General features: G+C 37.3%; 1 protein-coding gene across 1 annotated transcript; it reads right to left on the reverse strand.

Annotated features, from left to right (window-relative positions):
* Positions 1-460: 460 nt before the first annotated feature.
* dmbx1a (diencephalon/mesencephalon homeobox 1a) lies at positions 461-14178 on the reverse strand. Its single transcript, XM_036556452.1, is given in 6 exon segments — positions 461-839; positions 841-877; positions 2817-3219; positions 7691-7869; positions 8596-8760; positions 14091-14178. Coding segments are annotated over 5 exon segments (1152 nt in total). The 5' UTR covers positions 8750-8760; positions 14091-14178.
* Positions 14179-26062: the final 11884 nt, after the last annotated feature.

Genomic DNA, 26062 nt, shown 5'->3' on the forward strand with positions numbered 1-26062 from the left:
AGTCAAACAGGTATGCCCATTTAAGATGGAAGAACGTGAGAAAGTGTCAGTGTTAACATGTTTACAAGACGTTTTAAAGGTACAGTGAGTAACATTAGCGCATACCTGTCGCATGAACTCATGTCCTAGATCGCTCTGAGCACAAAGTCGTTGCGCTTACAGGCCGTGTTTGAAGAGACTGCGCTTATTGTACCTTTTCTTAATTGCAAAAGCCGCAGTATTCTCAGTGAATGGTGACCAAACAAAATCCACAAACAGTTTGGACATTTCTGTCAACAATGGGAAAGAGGCTTCGCTCAGAAATCAAAGACAGCAAATACAACATACAAGCCAATCTTCTATGGCAGCCAAAATGTGCTATTTTGTACATTTTTCAGCAGGAAGAGTTCCTGGCGGCAGGTTAGCTGACTTAGCCAAGCGCTCCCTTTGTTCGGGCAGTCCTTGCTCGTCTGGGTCAGTTTCAGTTGGGCAGCGTGTCCAGCCCCAGCGAGGCGGCGTGCTGCTTGGCCCGGAGGCGCAGGTTCTCGATGCTGGTGGTTTTGCTGTTGTGGCTGGGCAGGCTGGCCGAGGCCTGGAGCAGGGGGCTGTTCCACACCTGCTGGGCGTGGTGAGACAGGGACTGGTAGTAAGACTGGCAGGGCAGCGAGCCCAGCGGCGCCGGCATGTTGACGTTCATGCCCAGGTAGGGGATGGAGGAGGGGGCCGCCATGTCGAAGGACGGGTAGTGCACCAGGTTGTTGGTGGCAGCCATGTGCTGACGGAACTGCTCCTGTAACCGGAAGAGGCTGAGCGGGGAAGAGGAGTACGAGTGGCTCTGGGAGACCCCGCTGACTCCCAGCGGACGAGGACGCGATCACCGGAGAGCCGAGGGGAGAATCTGGAGGGGGACAAAAAGTTAGTTATTACTTTATTGATTCATTTTACAATGAAAATTTATCATTTCAGTTCTAATAGTGTCCCAGCATGCCTGGGGCCACAGGGGTTAACCCCTTAATTCTTAGGTGGGTGTGTATGTGGGTCAATTCTACAATCTACAGAACTCACACGCTAGTTTCATAGTACATACAGAGCAAATCATAGTAGTTACTGAATAATGCAAAGTAGACAGTGAAGAATTTATAGAAGATACAGAAAAATTATAGATACTTAATAATGAATAGTAGATACAAATAATTTCATAGTAGATACTGACAAATCATAGTAGATACTTAATAGATACTAAATAAAATTCATAGTAGATACTGAATATTTCATAGTAGATACTGAATACTTTGTAGTAGATACTGAAAAATGATAGTAGATACTTAATAATTAATAGTAGATACTTAATTAATAGCACATACTAAATATTTGATAGTAGATTTAATGGATAGTAGATACTTAATAATTAATAGTAGATACTTAATTAATAGCACATACTAAATATTTGATAGTAGATATTGACTAATTTGTAGTAGATACTGAATACTTTGTAGTAGATACTGAAAAATGATAGTAGATGCCTAATAATTAATAGTAGATACTAAAAAATGTATAGTAGATACTGTAAAATGATAGTAGATACTTAATAATTAATAGCAGATACTAAATATTTCATAGTAGATACTGACTAATTCATAGTAGATACTGAATACTTTGTAGTAGATACTGAAAAATGATTGTAGATACTTAATAATTAATAGCAGATACTAAGTATTTCATAGTACTGAATAATTTAATAGTAGATGTTGAATAAATCATAGTACATACTACTGAACTCATTGTAGATAGAACTTGAATAATTCAAACTACTCACTAAACAATACACTTTTAAGATGTAAGATGTAATTTAAGATGTAAGAATAATTGGCCTGCTCTTTAAGGGGTTAAGTGCCTCGCCCAAAGGCACAACTGTAAAGTAGTTGTTTCAAAGATCCTAGTACTACTGACCTCTACTAATACAGCCCTATTAACCAACCAGGAATACATAGCCAGTCCTAGGATTACAACCAGCAACCATCTGGTTCATGGTTTTTACCACTGACCATGAATGGTTCACTTCTGACCACAGAGCAGCTCTTGGCTGGATATTTTTGGGTGGTGGACCCCTATGAACCTTGCAGTGACACTGACCTGTGTAAAAACCCCAGAAACACTGTTGTGCCAAGAATAGACCATCACCCAAATAATATCTGGACAACAGCAGTCCTTTGGTCAGAAACTGATGAATGGGGTAGAGGGAGGCTGGTAAAGCACCAGATGAGATACAGTGGCTACAAGAGGCTATAAGGCTCATGTTTATGTATTCCATTTACCATCATGCAGACACTGATTAGCATCATGTAGTTTGTCTAACTGGTGATCTACAAGCTTCTGAGCTCTTTAGTCACTTGTTAGCTATCAGGCTGGTCGCTCCTGTGCAGAACTAAAGACGTATGCATGTCTCAGCCGCTGTAATGTAAGTGGGGAAACTGTGTAAATATATTTTTTTCAGTCAAATTCCATGTTTTGTTCATTTTCTAAGCGAAGATATTAAATACATCCCCCACACAGAACACACGTCTGCACATTTTAATGCAAAATTGCTGTTTATTTGCTGAATTTAACATATTGGGAAAAACTAAAACATGAAATGTGACCTGTGCAAAAGTTCTGGTACGTTTCATATTTAATATTTTATCTTTTTCTAATAGGTTAAAAATTGTAGAAAAATGCTGCATTCAAATTCTCTGTTGACGTATTTTTTCACTTAGAAAAAAAAAAAATCAGCAGGGGTGTTAAAACTTTTGCACAAGCCTGTTTTCCTTTATCCTTGAACGCTAGCAGCTGCTGCTCACCTGGTTTAGGGCTGAGGCGTTTGCAGGCGGGCGATTGCGCTCCAGACTGCAGCTTCTCTGCCTTCAGCTCGTCTCTCTGAGGCTTCAGCTCCTCCTCCCGGTCCGTGGTGTTATCCTCCGTGGCGGACTCGCTCCCCGACTGCTCGGCTGAGGTGACGTTCAGCTCCACGCTCAGCTCCGAGCCTAGAGTGTGCTGCGGCCCCTCAGCCTCCATGGAGGAAGAGGAGGAGGAGGAGGATGAAGGAGGCAGTGGGTTCTCCAGGCTGATGGTGGAAGGAGACTCGTTCTTCTCGCTGGTTCCCAGAGCTCCGTCAGGGGACGCTTCTTTCTGCTTCTGCAGCTGCTCCTTCTGCAGGCTGCGCTGCTTCTTACGGAACTTCGCCCGGCGGTTCTTGAACCAAACCTGGGTTCAGAGGGAAGGTGAGGTCAGATGGACAGTCGTCATCATCATCATCACCATCACCATCATCATCATCATCATTTGTGGTGATATAGTGTCAAGGACATTTGAGAGCATTAAAGTGTAGAACATACACACTTTTGGCAAAAAGGGTTCTAGATTATACCAAAAAAGGTTCTATGATTTGTACAATAGCAGAACGCTGTTTGGTGCAAAAGTTTGTACACCCCAGCCAAATCTTCTGTTTTGTTGGGTACAAACTTTTGCATATGACTGTATATAGCACCAAAAAGGTTCTATGACTGATACAACAGTAGCAGAACCTTTTTGGTGCTATATACAGTTATATGCAAAGGTTTATACACCCCTGATGAAATTACATGTTTTGTTGATCTTCTGAGTGAAATTAAGCAACACATCCTCTACAGAGAACACAGTTCAGGGTAGTTTTCTGCAATGTTGGTGGACAATATCTATTTATTTGCTGGGTTTAACTTATTGGGAAAAAAATAAACCTGAAATATTCGAAGACAATCAACAATACATGTCATTTGACCGGGGGTGCCCAAACTTTTGCATACGACTGTAGACTTATTATTATAATTAAAGAATCATGAACAACAAGTTATCAGTAATATGGATTAGTCCATAGAATAATATTACTACTGCTCATAATAATAGAAACAACAATAATAGTAGATGCAATAGAGAATATTTTAATTGACGTATGTAAATAATTAAAGTAACTGTAGCTTAATTAGAGTGGCACACATAAAAGAACGAAGCATTTAAAAGTGGTTCTTTGACCTCAGGATAAGGTGATCTACACTATTAAAATATGTAAAATATATATTTTTAAGGGTTCTTTAATAAAGGCAGCGGTTACATATGACAAACTCAGAGAACCACTTTTAAATGCTTGGTTCTTTTATGTGTGCCACTCTAATTAAGCTACAGTTACTTTAATTATTTACATACATCAATTAAAATATTCTCTATACCTAAGAACTTTTCAATGATTCTTCAAAGTCTGTTTTTAAGTGTGCAGCTCTTAAGAACATTTAAGAGCTTTTAAGAAGAATGAGAGAGCATCACTTATTCAAACACAAGAAAGAGTGAAGTGAGCTTTGAATAGCGATAAAGAAGAGGCATCCCATCATTTCAGAACGTTAGAGCTACAGCTTTCAGTGATCGACCAGTGCATGTCAGTCTAAACCTGTTTAACTGGAGAAGTCTTCATTGAATCAGTCGAGTCAAGTATGTAACGATGTCGGAACAAAATGCTGTGTCTCCACTTTTTCTTTGTTTTACATCATTTGAAAACACCATCTGCCCTTTATAGCGAACTATCCTGATGAACAGCCCAAGAGAAACGGAGCAAAATGACTCTGAAAGAAGTCTTGTTACATTTGCTTATTTTGCCATGTAAAGGCGTTTTTGCTTCTCGTGTTAAGTTACTTTTCCTAAGGTACAAGGTTTTGTTCTCTTATGCTTACATTGTGTTTGAACAGCTGTAGAGAGAATTCATCTGAGCCTCATTTGCCACACTGTGAAACCTAACTGCACATTTAAATTAAAGCTAAAACAACTTAAATACCACAGAAAGTTGGAGTAACATAATCTGAAAAATTCAAACTGACTCAAACATGAATTGTTGAGATTGTTTTGTTTTTTAGCTCATTTTGAGTTAAGGTAACTTTATTTTAATGTATTAAATTCACTGTTTTTATTTAAGTTGACTGCTAAATTGCCCCTTAGGTGTGAGTGAGTGTGTGAATGTGTATGTCTGTCTGTCTGCCCTGCGATGGACTGGCGACCTGTCCAGGGTGTATCCTGCCTTCCGCCCAATGACAGGTGGGATAGGCTCCAGCACCCCACCGCGACCCAGAAGGATAAGCGGTTTAGAAGATGTATGTATGTATGTATTTAAGTTGACTTTACATGCAAATACAAAGGCCGATAGTAGGTTGTTTTCAAAGATTGTTGAAAATTTAGAGTGGCTTGATTATTTTCCTCTTTTCAGGTGGCACCATTACAATGAATGACAGACTGTTTACTCCTTATATCAGTCTTAGTTTTAGCCTATTCAGAATTACTTATGTTAAGAGTGATGCCGAGCTCATAAAATAGTCTTGGTGCCCATCAGGAGTCGCTGGTCGCCTCAGGACAAACGGAATATGTTCTAATGTTTTTAGCTAAAACATCAGTTGGTTCAGTGGTTAAGCTGTTGGACAGTTTTGTATCAGTGAATTTATGTGATAGAAATGTTTACATTTAAATGATTTGGACTCTCCAAATACTCAATTAGTACAATTTATTCAATTTACTTACAATAAACATATGCTTTGTTCATACTCGTTATTTATTTATGATCCAATGATTTGAGTTATTTAAATTAAAATATTTAAGGCAAGCAGTTTCCTCAAACCGACTGAGTTAACTCAACTCATCAGGTTTTACAGTGCAGATTGTACATATGACAAATAGGACTGACTGTATGATTATATATTTTCAAATGTGACCAAAGGTCTGAACAGCAGTTAAAAATTAAATTAGTTTACAAATGGTTGTTCAATTAAATGTATTAAATCAAATCAGGGCTGCCCAAAGTGGGGCCTGCAGGCCAAGGCTGGGCGTGAGGACGTTTGATTTGGCCCACCAGAAGCCCCACCCCCTCCCCCTCACCCACACATAATTACTAAATTCTTATTTTCCTTTTAAAATTAAAAGTATTTTAGTAACACAATTTAATGTTATGACATAAATGTCTAAACTGAACTTGTAAAGACTTTAAACTGAACTTTATTTGTATATTGTTTTGCCTTTTTGTCCCTCACCCTATTGCACAAACAATGCACAGGATCAAAAGTTTTAGCCCCCCTGAATTAAATAATAAGAAACTAAAACCTAAACCTAAAAGACAGAACAGCACAGTCATCACACCAAATACACACAGCCCTGTTCTCTGGGCCAACTGCTTATCTGGGCAGTAAAACTATATAACATCAGCATAAATACAAATAAACATAAATACAATCAAAAGTAACAACAACGTGTGGTTTTCTGTGAGGTTCTTGCTACGTGAGCTGATTAGAGGAACACAGGTTTGGTTCCTCTTCTCAGTGCAGCTGATTCTGTTTTCAAGCTCATAAATTCTTATAAGTCTAAATAATCAGCATTCAAAAGTTTGGAATCACTTTTTATATGAATGTTTTTGGTTATTTTATATACAATAACACTAAACTGGACAACAAAATGTATGTTTAGATTTTTTTTGTATTTTGCTATTTTGGCAGAAACTAGAAGTTATTCAAGCTTAAATGATACTGTAATTATCTGTTTGTGGGATTTTTGGTCGAGTTAGAAAGTGCCTGAGCTGAACAGGTTGTGTGTTGGGTTTAAAGACATCACAAAAACAGCTGGTAAAGAACAAGGGAATTTTGTTTTTCTATGATATCAGCCTCTTAAATAAGGAAAATTGGGCTCTCTGAACAAGGGAATTTTGATTTTATATATTATAGACCCTTTAAATTAGGAAATTTGATTTTCTATGCTATGGCCCTTTAAATTAGGAAATTTGATTTTCTATGCTATGGCCCCTTAAATTAGGAAATTTGATTTTCTATGATATGGCCCTTTAAATTAGGAAATTAGATTTTCTATGATATGGTCCCTTAAATTAGGAAATTAGATTTTCTATGCTATGGCCCCTTAAATTAGGAAATCTGATTTTCTATGCTATGGCCCTTTAAATTAGGAAATTAGATTTTCTATGATATGTCCCTTTAAATTAGGAAATTAGATTTTCTATGATATGGTCCCTTAAATTAGGAAATTAGATTTTCTATGCTATGGCCCCTTAAATTAGGAAATCTGATTTTCTATGCTATGGCCCTTTAAATTAGGAAATTAGATTTTCTATGATATGGCCCCTTAAATTAGGAAATTTGATTTTCTATGATATGGCCCTTTAAATTAGGAAATTTGATTTTCTATGATATGGCCCTTTAAATTAGGAAAATTAGATCTTCTATGCTATGGCCCTTTAAATTAGGAAATTAGATTTTCTATGATATGGCCCTTTAAATTAGGAAAATTGGCCCCTCTAAAACCTCTTTTGGTTTTATGTATTTTATACCCTTTGAATGAGTCCATATATTATTTTCTATAATATGGACTCAGTAAATAAAGAAATTTGATTTTCTATGGTATGTCCCTTTAAAGAAGTTAATGTCTAAAATGTATAAAATTGATGATTCGCTGAATTTGTTTCAACGTGTTCTCCTCTTGCACACGAGTTGAATGTGTTAGATGGACACAGTTAAGGTCAGTGAACTGAAAGACAGACGGTGTTAATATAATTCACTCCTGTATAAATTAATCCGGTAAACCGCAGTGCGTTTTACAGCGCATTAAACAAACAGCGCACTATGAGAATGAACGTGTTTTGTAAGTAAAAGTGACGCGGCCTCACCTGGACGCGCGCCTCGGGCAGGTTGGTGCACATGGCCAGGCGCTCGCGCATCACCACGTCCGGGTAGTGCGTCTTCTGGAAGGTCTTCTCCAGCGCCTCGAGCTGCTGCGCGGTGAAGGCCGTGCGGCTCCGCCGCTGCTTGCGGTGCTGAGAGCCGTATCGAGCCTCCAGGATGATGTCTAACAGCGTAGGGCCCGTTTACGGAGGAGAGAAGAACAGGAGCCATTCAATCAACTGCACGCGCGCGTGTGAGGGCACATGGTCAAGGGTTATCGCGTGTGCGCGTGAAACATGACCGATACACAGACAGAGACTGAAGTTGGCTGCTTATTCCCCAGCAAGTCTTCAGCTAATATCCCGTTCCACCTTAAATGGGACAGCGGCTGAATGTAATTGCTGAAATCATTTAAGGTGGAACGGAACGTTCTGAAGAGAATCTGGCGAATAAGAAGGCAACTTCGGCTTCGCGGCTGATAGAGAGACAGGAGCTGAGGCTGGAGCGTGACGTTAAAAATAAAAGCCTAATAGTAAAGAAAATACAGAGAAAATAGAATTTATAAGAAAAAGACAGAAGAAGAGCGGAAAAACTATATATATATATATATATATATATATATATATATATATATATATATATATATATATACATAGAGAGAGAGAGAGAGAGAGAGAGAGAGAGAGAGATACAGAAAAGATTTAGAGAAAAAAAGAAAGAAGAGATAAAAGTAGAGAAATAGAGAGATAAGTTAGATAAAGATATATATATATATATATACTTTTTTCTCTCTACATTATATATATATATAAACGTGTGTGTGTATATATATATATATATATATATATATATATATATATGTATATATACAGAGAGAGAGAGAGAGACAGACACAGACACCTGTCCTTACCTGCCAGTCTCTCGGCCAGTGTGAGCGCGTGCACTGACGGTCTGTAGTCGGCGGTGTGCTGCGCCTGCTGCGCCGCCTGCTGGTGGAGGTTATACATGGCGCTCAGAGAGTTCATCGCGTGCAGGGAATAGCCGTTCACTCCGTAATGCTGCATGACCACCGCCGCTGAAAGACACCACCAGCACTAATGAGCACCACCCTCAGCACTACGCCCCCTGCAGGCCCCCCCAGCACAGTTACCCCACCGCTCTCCTGCTCTCTCCCCTCGTAAGCAGCGCAGACACACTGTCACACACGGGCATCATATGCAAATACAGTCTAATTAATATTTAATAATTCCGCTAGCAGTGAGTATGCATGTGATTTCACACGGGCAGCACTGCGCACGAGCTGGTCCACTTTTAGGATATCCATTAATATCGCATTACTGCCCTTGTCCAGCCCATTAGTCGCATAAATGAATCTAATTGGTGCAATTATCGCCCTGTTTATCTAATAGGATGCGGCTCCGCGCGTGAATTTAATCACTCAATTAGTGAAACTAATCCTGCACTGAAACAGCGCTCACGAGATCAGCGAGCTCTAAAAACTCCCTAATGAGGGACATCCAGCGCAATTACAGCATAATCAGCAATAATCACCATTTAATCACCGCGCGCACTGACAGCCGGACACCTCGGACAGGGGATACTTCAGTTTTTTAGTTTTTTATGCGCTTTGCTTCACGAATAAGTTGCCAAATGTTTCATTCTGAAAGTTCACACGTTTATACTTTATTATAAACATATACAGATTACATATGAGTGTGCATGTTGTTGTGCTGATACAGCATCACTAAACCACTTATTCATCCATAAACAGTGCAAGAATTTTGAACAAGCAGCTTAGAATCAATCACACCGCAATAAAATGATTATTCGTCTTACAATTATGTTATAATCATGTTATAATCATGTTATAATATATATAATACAATTATAAACGCTGTATTTGTGTTGGTTGTCAGTTTAAATCCAACAGCCACATTAAGAAGCAATATCCCGATAATAATAATAATAATAATACTAATACTAATACTACTACTACTACTAATAATATTAATAATAATAATAATAATAATAATAATAATAATAATAATAATAATAATGACAGTAATAATAATATTAATAATTAAAAATATATCATAGTGAATGAGTTAATAAGTGAAGGGTGAAATAGTTTTTGTTTTTTTTCGCTGCTTATTGCTTTTGTTTCTGTTTATTTTATTTTTATTTTATTATTTAATTAATTAAAATAATCTTGATTTCAGACCTCTGACTAATTAATTAATGGTACGCATGAATCAAGGTTACATGCTTAATTTAATCAGGATGACAAACAAAATGTTTCAAGATTATTTCATGGTCAGATTATTTCTAGCACATTATTGTATTATTATTATTATTATTATTATTATTATTAACATTATTATTGTTATTATTATTATTCTCTATATACGTGACTTATCTTTTTTATTTGGTTAGTTTTGCAATATAAGAATATAAATAACAGTATTTCAGTTGTGTAATACATTTATAAATGTATTCAGCATTTCATTATTATTATTATTATTATTATTATTATTGTTGTTGTTGTATTTAATTCCATGTCTTCCTATTTAGTTGTATATATTGTGTATGCTGCTGAAAACACTGCTTAAAGCACTAAACTAGCTAAGGAGAAAAAATTGGAAAAAATTATTATTCCTGATCATTTTGGAGAAAAGCAAATATATATATATATATATATAGATAGATAGATAGATAGATAGATAGATTAACTGTATAGTCCAGTGGAAATTGCTCTTTGACTTCTTCATAAATATAAAACAGGGAAAATACACTGAAAACATAAACATAAACATAAACAGTAAACAGTAAACAGTGAATAAGCAGCAGGAGACAGAGGCTCAGAGCTGCACGCTGCCCTGTTTAAGTTGCTCTGGTTAGTGTTAGTGAAGGTACAGTGTATTAAAGGGCTGCGGCGCTGCGGTGGCGGCGGGGGTGGGTGGGAGTGCTGGGGGATTTGGGGAAGGGGAGGGGGTAGTTTGGGCAGTTTAAATGCCCCCCTGCAGTGCCCACTCCCACCCTATTAACTCAGAGCAGTGGCTGATGGATGTGATCACAGGCCAGCAGGGAATAGTTTTAATTCGCTCGGACAGAAGGTGCTTTGCTAAACATTTACTTTTTCCCCCCCTGAAGTATTTGAATTGAATGGGTCTGTCCAGCCCCCCCTTTACCCCCTCCTCTCACCCCCTCCTCCTGCCCCCGGGGCAGTTTTGGCTGAGATGTATGGCTTCTCTGAGGGTAAAAATATGCATGTTTGGATCCCCATTTGGGTCCCTCCGTCTTAATGGAAGTGCAAATAGGTTTCGACTGAGGAGGCCTCCATTTATCAACCCTGCACAAACCGGACGCTCTCAGAGCTTCACACCTAACTTCACACTTTCATCAGCTCAGATTACGGAGCGGCAGATTAGAGCATCGTCATAATCTGGGCTTCGCTCACTGTTGGAGTTTAAACGGATGAAAGTGACTGCATTTGAATTTTTATGCCATTTTCACATGAATAAAATACATACAGCAGCTCTGTACACGTAAAAGTATACATTCTTTTCAACCCTCTTAAAAAAGACGGTTCTTCAAGGGTTCTTTATGCAGGCAATGGTCCTATTTAGAACCATGAATTCTATATAGAACCATTTGCATGCTTTGCATGGGTCTTTGCATGGTGAAATTTAGATTTATGGAGAATCTGTTGTATATGGTTCTATATGGAACCTTCCATTTAACACCAAAATGGTTCTGCTGTTACGATGTCAAACCAAGTAGAACCATTGCCTTTACTTAAAAATCCCTGAAGAACCATATACAATATACTCTCCATCACTCTGAAGAACCATTCCGCCATGCAAAGATCCATTTAAACATGGAATGTTTTTTTTGTAGAACCCATAGTTTTAAATAGAACCATTGCCTTTACTAAAGAAATCTTGAAGAACCATATACAACACATTCTCCACCTCTCTGAAGAATCATTTCACCGTGCAAAAAAAAAAAAAACATGTAAGCATGAAATGGTGTTATATAGAACTTATGGTTCTATATGGAACCTCCTGAAGAACCGTCTTTTTTAAGCTTGTTTATATATAGAAATATACTTTTGGCTACTATTTTTATGGAAAATGATCTTAATCAAGTCAATTCGATGCAGGTGCCAAAAAAGGTTCTTCGCACTTGAAGAGCCACATTTGGTTCCCCAAAAAACCTTTCAATGCACAGGGAACCATTTTTGTAAAAAGTGTGAAGAGGCTTTTTTAAAGTTGAAAGAACCTCCACATAACAAAAGTCAAGGTTCCAGGAAGAACCCTTAAACTCCTCAAACTGTTAAAGAACCTTTACATTATGCAAAGACTTTTAAAAGGTTCTTCACACTCATAAATCTCTGGGTTCTCTAAGTGAGATGTGCGAGTGTGGAGAACCTTTTTAAAGTTGAAACAACCTTCACATGATGTGAGCGAATGAAGAACCATTAAATGAGGAACATTTATATGATGAGAACTTCAAAAAAGGCTCTAAAGGTTTTGGGTTCTTCGCTTCCACACATTTCATTTAGAAAACGTTTTGCAAACGATACATACAAGTACAGAGAACCTTATTAAAGCGGAAAGAACCTCTCTGAGTATTCTAAATAAGGGAAGAACGTTTATGTGAAGTGACGGCTTTGAAAGTCTGGTTCTTTTTCAAACCTGGTTCTTTAGGGAACCGAGTGTGGTTCTTCTATGGCGCCGCTCACGAATCCTTTTTTTTTTCATTAAACAGTCTGAGATAAAAAAAAGTCACTTTTATTACTGTCTTTTTTTTTGCTGTCTGGTTTTGTTCAGTGTGATTTTAGAATCTGTCCACTCCTCCTCCTCGACTCCTCCAGTCCTCCTCCGCTCCTCGTGTTTTTTCCTCCCTTCCCTCCATCTGTAGGGTTTCTTTTTTTGCCACAGGGGTCAAACGGATCATCAGCACAAAGAGCAGCTTATTTTTAATTTGTTAATAGTGAGTTTCAAAGCTATTGTCATCCATTCATCCACCCTGTTAGTGCTGCGGGGCAGAGTGGGGGGGTGTGGGGGGGGGTTACACTTCACGGTTCAGTTATTAAAACATCATTATGTAAACTGGCGTGGACAGTGCGGCCTGCGATCGGACTACATCACAAAAAAGTTAAAATTTGCAGGCGTTTATTTCTCCAGTTATCATTTTAGTCCGTCCGTCTGCTTCTAAAACAGAACCTGGTTTAGTTTCAGTGTTAAACGTTGACTGAAAGTCCGGTACAAACCCAGATAACAATGGATCTGAATTACTGTTGACTTTAGTCGCATCTAATTATTAATATTATTATTAATTTATTATAGAGGGAGATCTAGATGATTTACACTATTTAGAATTTTTATGTTTTTAATTTGTTTGCTGCATTTTGCATTCATAGTAATGTAAATATAAGTCAAATCTATCTATCTATCTATCTATCTATCTATCTATCTATCTATCTATCTAAGCAGTTTTCAGTGTAAAAGTTCAAATAACAGTAATAACAAAGTGCAGTAATGAACATATTTAGTTCTTTTTCTCCCTTTAAGTTGATCAGATTTAAATCAAATTATCATTTCAACTAGACAACCGACATTATTAATCTTAAAAATATATAATAAAACAAATTTATAGTGAACTTTCGGCTTCCATACAGGAAAAAAAAAAAAACTTCACTAGCGTTTATAAGCTATAGTAACACGACTAAAAATGTGTTGAAAAACTTTTAATGCGTTAAAGACTTTGTAAACTTTATTACAACTTTATTACTTTCTTATCCATGTTTTATTACTGTATTATAACTATACAATTAGTTTATAAACTACATTGTCATTTAACAAGCCGTATCATTGTGTATTGCTAACTTTGTATAATATTTATCTTTAACTATTTTATCAAACCATTTGTTTGATATCCATTACATTATCATGTGTACGTTCCATAAAATATGTCATAAAATACATACATATATGTGTATGATACACATCATCTACAGAATTTTTGTAGATCAAACACTGATAATGTTTACTGAATAAAGCTGATTAAATGTGACATTGCACTGTCTCGTTACTGTGCAGTCCTTTAATTAAGAAAACTTTAAATTCAGAATAAATTCAAATTTGAAATTCAGACGGGTTTAACTGTGGTGCCTTGATAATTTAGTCTGCTTCAAATGTAGATTTAGGGTTTGGTTTTAGACTCCGGGTTTACAAAGTCTAAACAAACAGCGCTGTCGCGTCTACATTTCCAATTCTAGACAAATTTCATATGTAATAACATTGTTATTACAGTGTAATTTGATGCTAAACTGAGTTTGTTATTCCCGGCTGTGGAATTAAATTTATAAGTGTGTGTAAATGAGAGCAGAAGTTGTCTTACCTCTGTTTCTCTCTCCAGCAGAAATAATATCTTCTGAGTTCTGCTTCTTTATATGAATATATCAGTTCCACATCCGCTCGTCCTGCTGGTTTTCTTCTTCTTCTTCTCCTTCTTTTTCAGTCCGAGTCCATCCAGGTGTGTGTGAGAGTGTGTGAGAGAGTGTGTGTTCAGCTCCTCTCCGAAGCTCCTCTGCCATCTACACACACACACACTCTGTGTAGGAGGGTTATAAAGAGGCCGGACGCTCCTCAGCTCAGCTCGCTATTGGAGCTCGGAGCTGTCAATCAAACCCTGCTGAGGATTTTTCTTTTTTTTCACTCTCGTCTGATGCGCTTGAGGCCGTTGACTCAACTTTTAATCCCTAAATCACTCGCTGATAATATTAAGCAATACAACAAACCATTAGGACTTGAAATACGTCCAAGAATGGGGGGATGAACACTTTTAAACATATGTAAATCCCTGGGATTTGGAGTTTATTACACTTTTTGAAGAGAAAGTCAATGTTGTTTACTGTGTTTTTCTGTTTTTGTTGTAGTTTTTACTGTTTATGCTGTTTAATAGCTCATTTGTATGTTCTATTATCATATTTAAATATTTAAATGTATTGACATCATAGTCAGATTCGAGAAACACAATCCAAAAATCAAAAATGACACATTTTGTGCACATATGCTTGTACATGATCTCCAAATGCAATAATAAAATAGAAATAAAAGCATTTAAAACCAATTAAAACAAATTAAAAGCAAATGAAACCAAAATAAACTGAAGCAAAAGTACAAAGAAGCCTAAAATAACTCAGAATAAAAACAATTACCCCAGAACAAAATCAAAATAAAGCCAAAAAGCCAAAACAAAGCTAAAGAAATCTGAATTAACCCAAATTTAAGCTAAAATAAAGCCAAAATAAAACTAGATAAACCCAAATAAGGCTAATGAAAATTAAATCGACCCAAATTTAGTCAAATTAACTGAAAATAAAACCAAAATAAAGTGTAGATAAAACTAGATAAACCCAAATACAGCTAAAGAAACCAATATCAAACCAAATATCGTCAAATTAACCCAAAATAATAAAGCGTAAAACCCAAATAAAACCAAAGAAACCTGAACTAACCCAAATGTAACCAAATTAACGTGGAATAAAAACAAAAGCAGGTCAAAATAAACCTAGATAAACCTAAATAAAGGTAAATAAATCTAAATTAACTTAAATGTAACCAAATTAACCCAAAATAAAACCAAAACAGTAGCCACAGTTTAGGTTTCACTGGGCTGATGTAACAGTCCTGTTGAATTTAGCTTTTTTAAAAGCTATTGCAACTTTAAAGCTCCATGTAAAGGTGCAGTGTTTTCTGAGTGTTTTCCTGTGGTTCTCTCAGCCCTGCAGGGTCTTTTTCCCCCCGCGTTAGCCTCCCGCTCCCTCATATTCCAGCATTTTTCTCTCCTTCAGCGCGGGGAGCGTCTCCCGCCTGCGTTTTGTTTGCGTTTAGGCTTTGTCATGCCTGTGCAGGGACTTTTACAGGAGGCTAATAGATGGCCAATCTCGGCGGGCCTGAGGATCCGGGCGAGCGAGGCGCTGGGCGAGCGAGCGAAAGCCCTCTGTCTCCAAATGACTGCGGCTAAGAGGATTAAAACAATAATGCCCTTCTTCTCTTCTTGAAGGGTTTTTGGGTTTTTAAGAGAAGATTTCTTCTCCTGGAGCAAAAAGCGTTTAGGCAGAGTGGCCCTTTAATGTAAAGCTGCATAATGTGTTAAAGAGGGAGAGAGAGAGAGGGAGAGAGAGAGGGAGAGAGAGAGAGAGAGGGAGGGAGGGAGAAAATCCTCAGCTGAATTTATTATCTTTGACCACAAGTTCTCATCTAACGGAGTCTAGGAATGAAAGAATCTCCCCCTCAGTCCAAATGTTATTCAGACACTACAGCCTGCTGTAGTCACAAGACATCAATGCTACACCATATACTCACACAATAGAGCCCAGAAGTCTCAGACCACACTGAGAATCTGGGATACAAAACAGGGTAGTTTTCACAGGTAGAATAAAGAGGAAATAATCTAGATTCTGCACTATTTTTGGGTCTTTAATCACACTGAAGCAAACTTGCGACCCTGACCGTGTTAAGGTCTTTGTACAAAAAGGTCAGGTTGCTTTTTTCGTCTTACTTCTTCCACTGAAGCTCACGTTCAGGCAACACTCGGGTGGATTAGATCAGAATATTCATGTATAGATTACCAAGACTTTTCACTGACATTGTTATGCTGATATTAATTGTAATGAAAAAAAATTATTGAATTTGAAAGAATGCAAAATAGAAATGTTCATCATGTATAGTGCATTACACTATACATGATGGTAGATATAATGTATATACTACATATGGTATTTATATATCGCAGATGTCACATCAAAACTTCGTATCTCCAAAATGGTAACTTTACAGGAGAAGGAAAAAACCTACTTTACTTTTAATGTAAGTCAATGGAACCAGACATATTTCTAAGTAATTTTGGGATGTTTCTTTTGGTCCATTCAGCATGAAATTTATACACAATGTAAAGACCAACAGGCATTTTCAAATTATGTCAAAAACTGAAAAACAACAAAAATGGAGATACGAGGTTTTGTTCCATCAGCAGCGCTATGTGTTGTGTACATGTAAAATATTGTCTTTAACACATAATATAATACATAGAAGTGAGTGCATAATGTAATCATATGTGTAAATACAAAACTTTGTGTCTCCATTTTTTGTTGTTTTTAATATATATGTACAGATAATGAAAATGCCAGCCTCTCTCAACACTGTATTAAATTTTATGATGAATGGACCAATAGGAATGCTCCAAAATTACATGAAAAAAATTTTGTTCCATTCAAATTTCCATTGAAGTTAAGAGGGTTTTATTTGTTTTCCTGTAAAGAAGTTTTCATTCTGGAGATTTGAGGTTTTGAAATGACCACAGCACTATATATATATATATATATATATATATATATATATAGTGCTGTGGCCATATATATATATATATATATATATATATGTATATAAATAGATATAGATATATATAGATATGGACATGTATGTATGTGTGTGTGTGTGTGTTTGTATATATATATATATATGTATATATATATGTATATTTATACATATATATATGAATAGATAGATAGATAGATAGATAGATAGATAGATAGATAGATATGTATGTATATCCTTCCTACGTTAAGTCTATACACTCTTAAAAAAGATGGTGTTTCAAGGGTTCTTCAGTAAAGAAAATGGTTCTATAGAGAAGCATAAACACTCAAACAACGTTTTACATGATTGAAGAGTTCTTTGCATCATGAAAGGGTTCTTCAGACTGATTGACAATGTGTGTAGGTGGTTCTATACAGAACCTTATCGAAAAGGGTTCTATGTGGCAACCAAATAGGTTCTTTTATAGTGATAATGTCAAGCTCGTAACAATAGAAGAACCCTTTTCAAAAAGGTTCTACATAGAACTGTCTATAGCACATTCACGCACATTTTCCATGATTCTGAAGAACCCTTTCATGATGCAAAGAACCCTTTAATCATGCAAGGGGTTCCTTGAGTGTTTATGGTTCCATAAAGAACCATTTTCGTTACTAAAACCCTTGACGAAGCATCTTTTTTAGACTGTAGAATTAATTTTGCGTGTAAAAATAAGTGAGTGTACAGTAAGTATTTGCACATAAACACTGTTTTGTATTTGGTAACCAAACGTCTCAGTCAGCATTAGCACTGACTTCCCTGCAGAACAGTGTAAAATTATGAGGGAGCGTCTGCATCTCAGCTTTCTTCTCTCTAGGATTTGTTTCTTCTGCGACAGCCCTGCTGAATAAACCCGTCCTTTAAACCCGGACTGGCCAGGAGAGCGTGGTCAAAATAAGACACCATGTTTCAGCACTGTAAGTGTGCTTGTGCACAGTCTGACTTCTGAATGATTCTGAAGCACAATTAAACAATTACACTGATGATAGTCAGCATTAATATCATTAGTATTTCAGCATGCAGGCTTGAGGTCCTTTCCCATCCTTTCTCAGCGCTGCGTCTCTCAGCGAGAGGGAGAAAGAGGATTAACTTGTGAAGCGATGGAAATAAAGCACTTTAAAGGGGAGCTAAACGTGAGCAGGAGTGAGGAGCCGCTCTAAAGCAATTAAAGGCAGACAGGCAGTGGTGCTCTCTCTCTCTGTCTCTCTCTCTCTCTCTCTCTCTGTGCCCCTCTCTCTCTCTCTCGGCCAAAGTCATGGGGATTTTACTGCACGCTGAACTTTTTGTTTCTGTCCTGTCCGCTTTATCGCGCTCTTCCACGTCCTCAAAGTTCCAGCAGTTTACAAAAAGCACAGCACCTTCAAATGCGGACCCTCGTTCAGCCAAAGCAAAAAGACATCTGGGCCTTAGAGGGGAATTCCACCAACTTTTTCAAAAATTTCTGCCAAATAATATCATTCAGAGGGAAACAGAGTCATGCAGAGTGCTTTGATGTGAGACGCTCCATCCTAGCAGAGAAACTAGAGTGAGAACTGTTCACAGTGGTGGTGATAGGAACCAGACGTCCACCTCTAAAAGCTCCCTCACAGAAAGTTACTACATGAAATGGTTATGAATTCACACTATTTTATGATCATTTTGAGGTTTTAAAAGACATATTCATGGTGGAGGGGTACATGCCGGGTGTAAGGCAATTTTAAAAATTTTTTTTTAAATTATTATCACTGTTACTTATAAAAAGATGCTGATTTTGGAGAGTAAATACAATGCACTGCAAACATCACGTCCCCTCGAATCAGTTTCTCCACTGCGAAACACTTCACGTCAAACCTCTCTGCACGACTCTGTTCGCATTATTCTGAAATTCTGAAAAAATGGGTGGACGTCCCCTTTAACTGTGTGCCAATGAGCAAATGAGAGGATCACACAATAAGCCCTTATTTTATTTACATCTACTTGAGCAGCACTTTTTTTAATGGCTTCAGGAGGAAATAAAGAAATAAAAGAATAAAAGAGCCCCCCCATCACCACCACCAGCACCACCCCCGCAGCCCCCCCCCCACGCCACCGTGAAGGGGCTCCGTCTCTTAATAGCTAATTAATAGCGCTAATGATGTTTCCACAACTTCATGAATACATTACGTCTGCAGTCCGGCAAAGCTTTTAGCCTCTCCGGCTCCATTCAAGGGTATTTCAGCATCTGTTCTCCGCACGGCAATTAATCATTTTGATGTATGGTTTAAAATCGACTGCTTCCAGGAGACCCTTTTTGACAAGAATAACAAAGCAATTTGCCAGGAGCCATCTCTCTCACACATACGCGTTATTAGTCCACCTTCATCTTAAAGCCCCTTTTCTTTTTTTTCTATTTTTTTTCCCCCTTCTCTCTAAATTAGATACCTGTATTAAAGGGCCAGTGTGTCTATTTCTGATTATATATTTATTTTTAAACATTTTCCGCCCCTGATTCCTGGAGAAATCCCATTATTCCTGACAATATCCCAGGATCTTCTGAACAAATCCCCATGCTAAAAGTTTTTGACCTGCCAATTCTGCCAAAAGCTGCGCCCCTCATTCTCTCGCCGTCTTTTTACTGTCTTTTCTCTCCCCGTTTTTTTTTTTCTCTCTCTCTCCTTTCTCCCTGCGTCTCCTTCGCTCACTTTGGCCCGGATCCCCCCAGCACAAGGGCCCCTATTGTATAGGCCTAATCCAGAAGCAACACAGCTTTAGCGACATGGCGGGATAAAAGCCCCATCAAGCCCACAACTTTATGGGGGCAAATCTCTACCTAATCCCTCGCTTTATCTAAACAAAAGCCCCTCTGCCTTAATCCACCTTCGCCTTCCAAAATAAAAAAGAAAAGGAAAAAACAAGAGGGGCTAAAAAAGAAGGGAAAAAAAGACAGAAAAGGGAAAAAATCTCACACTCTCAGTGAGGTGAGAAGCAAAAAGGCGAGATTTCACTAAAGCAACTAACCACTTCTGACAAGCTTTTACCACCGACAGCAGCGGAAAATGAAATTTGCGGCCGCAAAGATGCGCAAATAGCTAGGCATGAAGTCCTGGACGTTCTCCCCTGGAGAACAGTCCGGTTCTCTTAGTTTGGTCAGCATTTCTCAGTCTTTTTCTGTTTGTGGCTTCAAAACATGAATCATAGTTCATTCACTGACTCGTCTAACGCTTTACACTCTTAAAAAAAGACGGTTCTTCAAGGGTTCTTCAGTAAAGAAACCCTTCTATGACACGAAGAACCCTTTCTAGCACCTTTATTTTTAAGAGTGCACAGTTAAATAGAAAAAGTGCCACAACGGCTCCTACGACTGAAAGAACCATAAGGAACCAAGTTTGAAAGAGAGATTTGTGAGTGCGGAGAACCTTTTAAAAGCATATAAAGGTTCTTTACCAATTTAAGGGTTCTTTCTAGACCTGTTACTCCTGCTCACATATCTCATGTATTAAAATGGTCATCTATTGACAGGTTCTTTAGAGAACCAAAAGTGGTTCTGTCGCATTTAGGTTGTTTTCCAATTTAAAAGCTCTTTCAATAACTATAACATGTAGACTCTAAAAAGGTTCTTCACACTCACATGTCATTTACAAAAATGGTTCTCTAAAGAATCAGTCCTTGAAAGGTTCTATAGAGAACCAAAAATGGTTCTTTTAAGGCACTGTGTAAATAACCCTTTCTAGCACCTTTATTTTTGTGCCACAGAGGGTTACATATTTGATAGAACCACAAGGAACCATGTTTGAAAAAGAGATTTGTGAGTGCAAAGAACCTTTTAAAGGCATATAAAGGTTCTTTGCCAATTTAAGGGTTCTTTCTAGACCTGTTCCATTACCTAGACTTTCTTGTAGAGGTTCTTCCTGCTCACATATGTCATTTACAAAAATGGTTATTTATTGACAGGTTCTTCAGAGAACCAAAAGTGGTTCTGTCACATTTAGGTTGTTTGCCAATTTAAAGGCTCTTTCAATAACCATAAAATGTAGACTCTAAAAAGGTTCTTCACACTCACATGTCATTTACAAAAATGATTCTAAAGAATCTGTCCTTGAAAGGTTCTATAGGGAACCAAAAATGGTTCTTCAAAGGCAGTGTGCAAAGAGCTCCTTCTAGCACCTTTATATTTGTGCACACTTAAAAATAGAAAAGCTTTCCAGAGGGTTACATATTTGAAAGAACCACAAGGAACCATGTTTGAAAAAGAGATTTGTGAGTGCAAAGAACCATTCAAAGGCTTATGAAGGTTCTTTACCAATTTAAGGATTATTCTTAGAACCATAACATTATGTAGACCTTAAAAAGGTTCTTCACACTCACAGTGAAAAGAACCAGTCATTGAAAGTTCTTAAGGGAACCAAAAGTGGTTCTTCTATGGCACTGCACAAAGAACATTTTCTTTTTTTTATTTTGAAGAGTGCACACTTAAAAAATAAAAGTACCACAAAGGGTTCCACATTTGAAAGAACCATAAGGAACCATGTTTGAAAAAGAGATTTGTGAGTATGGAGAACCTTTTAAAAGCATAAAAAGGTTCTTTACCAATTTAAGGGTTCTTCCTAGACCTGTTCCATCACCTAGACTTTCCTGTAGAGGTTCTTCCCGCACACATATCTCATTTGCAAAAATGGTTATCTATTGACAGGTTCTTTAGAGAACCAAAAGTGGTTCTGTAGCATTTAGTAAAGAACACCTTCTGTCGTTTTTAAGGCTGTAGCTGTAGGAAAGTGCTCTTTATTGCTGAAGCTGATTTGGAACATCTTGCTGCTTCTGAAGGTTAAACTACACACTTAAAAAAGGTGGTTCTTCAAGGGTTCTTTAGTAAAGAAAATGGTTCTATATAGAACGATGAACACTCAGAAAACCCTTTGCATGATTAAAAGGTTTTTGCATCATGAAATGGTTCTTCGGCTTGGTGCAGAATGTGTTGTATAGGTTCTATGTAGAACTTTTTTGAAAAGGGGTCTATATAGCACCAAAAAGTGTTCTTCTATTGTTACAATGTCAAGCTTCTTACAATAGAAGAACACTTTTTGGTGCTATATAGAACCCTTTTCAAAAAGGTTCTATATAGAACCATCTACAGCACCTTCTTCATCAATGTGAAGAACTTTTTCATGATGCAGAGAACCCTTTAATCGCATGAAGGGTTCTTTGAGTGTTCATGGTTCTATAAGAACCATTTTCTTCACTAAAGAACCCTTGTTTAAGCATATTTTCAAAATAAAAGTGCTGGAAAGGGTTCTTTGCACAGTGATATAGAAAAACCACTTTTGGTTCTCTAAAAAACTTTCAAAGACTGGTTCTTCAGAAAAGCATTTTTTGTAAGAGAGAGAGTGAAGTCCATATAATGTTATGGTTCTAAGAAGAATCCTGAAATCTTTAATCCTTAGTCCTTAAAAAGCTTTTGAATGGTTCTTCACTCTCACAAATCTTTTTTAAACATGGCTCCTTGTGGTTCATTCAAATATGGAACCCTCTGTGGCACTTTTTATGTTTTTAAGTGTGCACAAAAATACAGGTGCTAGAAAGGGTTCTTTGCACGATGCCCTACAAGAACCACTTTAGGTTCCCTGAAGAAATGCCTTGTCTGGGTGTGAAGAACATTTTTAAAGTCTACATAACGTTATGGTTCTTGGAAGAGCCTTTAAATTGGTAAAGAACCATTTTTTTACATGAAGGTTCTTCACAATCACAAATGTCTTTTGGTTCTTAAAGAGTACATGTATGACATCACTCAAAGAACCCTTTGTAGCACGTTTTTAAGGCTGTGCACTCTTAAAAATAAAGGTTCCTCAGTGGATTTCAACTTTAATTTATGGTTCTAGGAAAAAAATGTAAAGGTTCTTTAGGCAACCAAAAGAATGTCTTCAGTGGAATCAAATAACCCTTTATTGAATTTATTTAATGTTTAAACAAACAAAATTGTTTAAAATTGTTAAAAATTAAGGAATGGTTTTTGGCTTGGACATACAGTTCTAGGGATAACCTTTAATTCCTATAGAACCTGTCAAGGTTCTTTAAGCTCTAACACAGTTCTTTACACACACAAATACATTTTTAAGGAACCAAAAGTTGCTCTTATATGGCATCACTTCAAAGAACCCTTTTCATGTCACCTTTTTTAAGACTGTGGTTTAAATGACTAATGTTTGTTCACCTGCCTCATCATGTGAGCTTCTGCTGAGTTTAGTGATGAGGAACCAGAATTATACCTAATAATCATTCAATAACATTCATGTATTAGTCCGTTGATTGATTTGTGTCCATAGAAAGAGCTCAGTGGTGTTAAATCATGGGATTTCCTCTCACTGCATGCCTGTGTTAAAGGACAGCCTGGAGATGGACAGAGTTATTGTTATCTGAAGGGGGTGAACTCTGTGCTGGGGGGTCCTATTAGTGGTAATTGGGTAATTAAGCGGATAAAGAGGCTGCTTACTCTTCTAAGTGGCCGGGTGGCTATTGAATGAGAGCAGTGGGCCGAATTAAAGCGAGCGGGCCCCAGCCCTGCCGGCCTTATTGGCAATTGATTTCTGATTCCTGCCTCGAGGAGGTTTCGCTTCTTCTCTGATGGAAATCCCGGCCATTTTCAGCCAGTGGGAAATGGATGAGCCAGACAGGGATGTTTCCTGACCGCATGGAGTTCAATTTACTTCTGTTTAACACAGTCATCAAGCCGAGTGAAGTCAAGTCAAGTGTGCAATTTGTAAGTATCAAACATAAATACATTGGACATTAGGCACTCAAAAGTGCTCAAAGATTTAATAAGAGACACAACAAGTAGATAAAAACTGACGATGATTCTAATAAATTGATGTAAGAACCTTTTTAAAGTCGTCCACATGATGTACATGAGTGTTTTTTTCTAAAATCTTTCAAACATTCAAACTGAGGACCATTTGGAAACCTTTATTTTGAAAAAGAGTACAAATTAAAAAAAGCACAAGAATATATACAAGAACTGACCTCAGCTCAACGTTTACTTTGAAGTACAAGCAGGACAGAAACTGTTACAGTGTTTTGTCAGATTTCGCCGTTGTCGGAAGAAAACCTTGTATCTCCATTTTTGATGTTTTTCAGTTTTTTCAGACATGATTTGAAAATGCCTGTTGTTCTTTACATTGTGTGTAAACTTCGTGATGAGTGACCCAAAATGACTTGGAAAGACGTCTGGTTCCATTGACTTACATTAAAAGTAGAGTAGGTTTTTTCCTTCTCCTGTATAAAGTTACCATTTTGGAGATATGAGGTTTTTATCCAACAACAACGATATATTTCTCTTTTATGTAACTCAAACTGGCACTGGCTCTGAAACTGGCACTTGGATTCCAAAGGTTAAATGATCTGAAAGCTTTGTTGTGAGTTTTTGCAGCCAATATTTCATGAACTGCAGCAGTCAGTAGGATGGACGTTCATATGTTCAGTAGGAGTAAATAAGGGCCAGGTGTGATATTTGTTATTAGTTATACATTTACCATTCAACTTTTTCACTTCTGTAAGTATTGCTTATAGTGTTTATACCACTTTATGCCACAAGCTTATTATTCTATTATTAATCCTTAGGCTTATTATTCAGTAACTACTTAAAATTACTCAATATCTTCCATGAATGATTCAGTATCTGCTACAAATTATTCAGTATCTTCCAGAAGTGATTTGGTAACTGCTACAAATTATTTAGTGTCTTCTATAAATGATTCAGTAACTACTACAAATGATTCAGTGTCTTCCAGAAATGATTTAGTATCTACTACAGATTATTCAGTATCTTTCATATGTGATTCAGTAACTACTACAACTTATTCAGGATCTTCCATAAGTGATATAAGTCATATATGCATGTTTATCATCACTTCTACTGATTTTTATTGGCTCATTCAACATGAAATGTTTACATACTGTAATGAGCAGCTGCTTTGCCTGTGGCAATAACATGCATCTACTTTTTCAAATGGTGTAGGAAAAAGTAGATGCATGTTATTGATATTATAATTATACATATGGTATATATTAGTATTACATAATAAATATCATTATGGGAAATAAATAGGACATATATGAGACCATATGTCCTGGCAACATATAAGAACAAGTGTGCGTGTGTGTGTGCTCATTGGAATTCACTGACAACTCCGGGTATGATTAGTTGATCTGCTGTTGTCACTAAAAGGGATTGTTTCTGGCTTTAATACGACCAAAGCCTTCTTTCACAGACAAAGATGGCTTCACAAGTGGCGAATCTGCCCTCGGAAAAACAAAGCACTTTGCCCATTAACTCTTCGGCCCTGAGTGTGGATTGTTCTCTGGTGCACGGCTGCAACATCTGTCTTTACTTTCCCAAATCCCTCTGTATCAGCTCTCGGCTTTGTAATATCAGTCCGTAATCTGGCTCTGTCCACACTCAGACTATTGAAGCTCTTCTGGTGAAGAGGTTTAAAAGTGCTCGCAGGATGATGGAGGAATGAGCAGACTTTCCGTGTCCGATTGAAGTTTTTATCATCTCACCAAATGCCCAGATTTAAGAGGATACCTGCAGAGCTGGAAGCGCCAGAGCTCTGCCATAATTACCCACGTTAGATCTCTGCTTCATCGTCTTATCCTGTAAGAACTGATAAGGTTCATGACCTGCTTCGGTCCTGCACGTCTTCTTGCCACTGTGGATAATATGAGGAGTATCTTCAGTTAACATCACCGACTGTAAAAGAAGAATTCTCCACAAGATCTAATTTAGCTTCCCTCCATAACCCAAACATAGCCAATCAGCCAACACTGTAAAAAATGACATCTTAGGAAGTGAAAACATCTTAAATGCAGTCAATATATCTGATATTTCTCATTATTAGATTGATATAGGTGTATTATAAGATTCTTTAGCCTGTTTCTAGTCATTTTTACTGGATTTAAGTCATTTTATCTAGTAAAGGTGTCTTATTCCAGTGGAAGATCATT

The sequence above is a fragment of the Colossoma macropomum genome, unplaced genomic scaffold (genome assembly GCF_904425465.1).
Source record: "Colossoma macropomum unplaced genomic scaffold, Colossoma_macropomum, whole genome shotgun sequence".
In the NCBI taxonomy this organism is placed as follows: domain Eukaryota; kingdom Metazoa; phylum Chordata; class Actinopteri; order Characiformes; family Serrasalmidae; genus Colossoma; species Colossoma macropomum.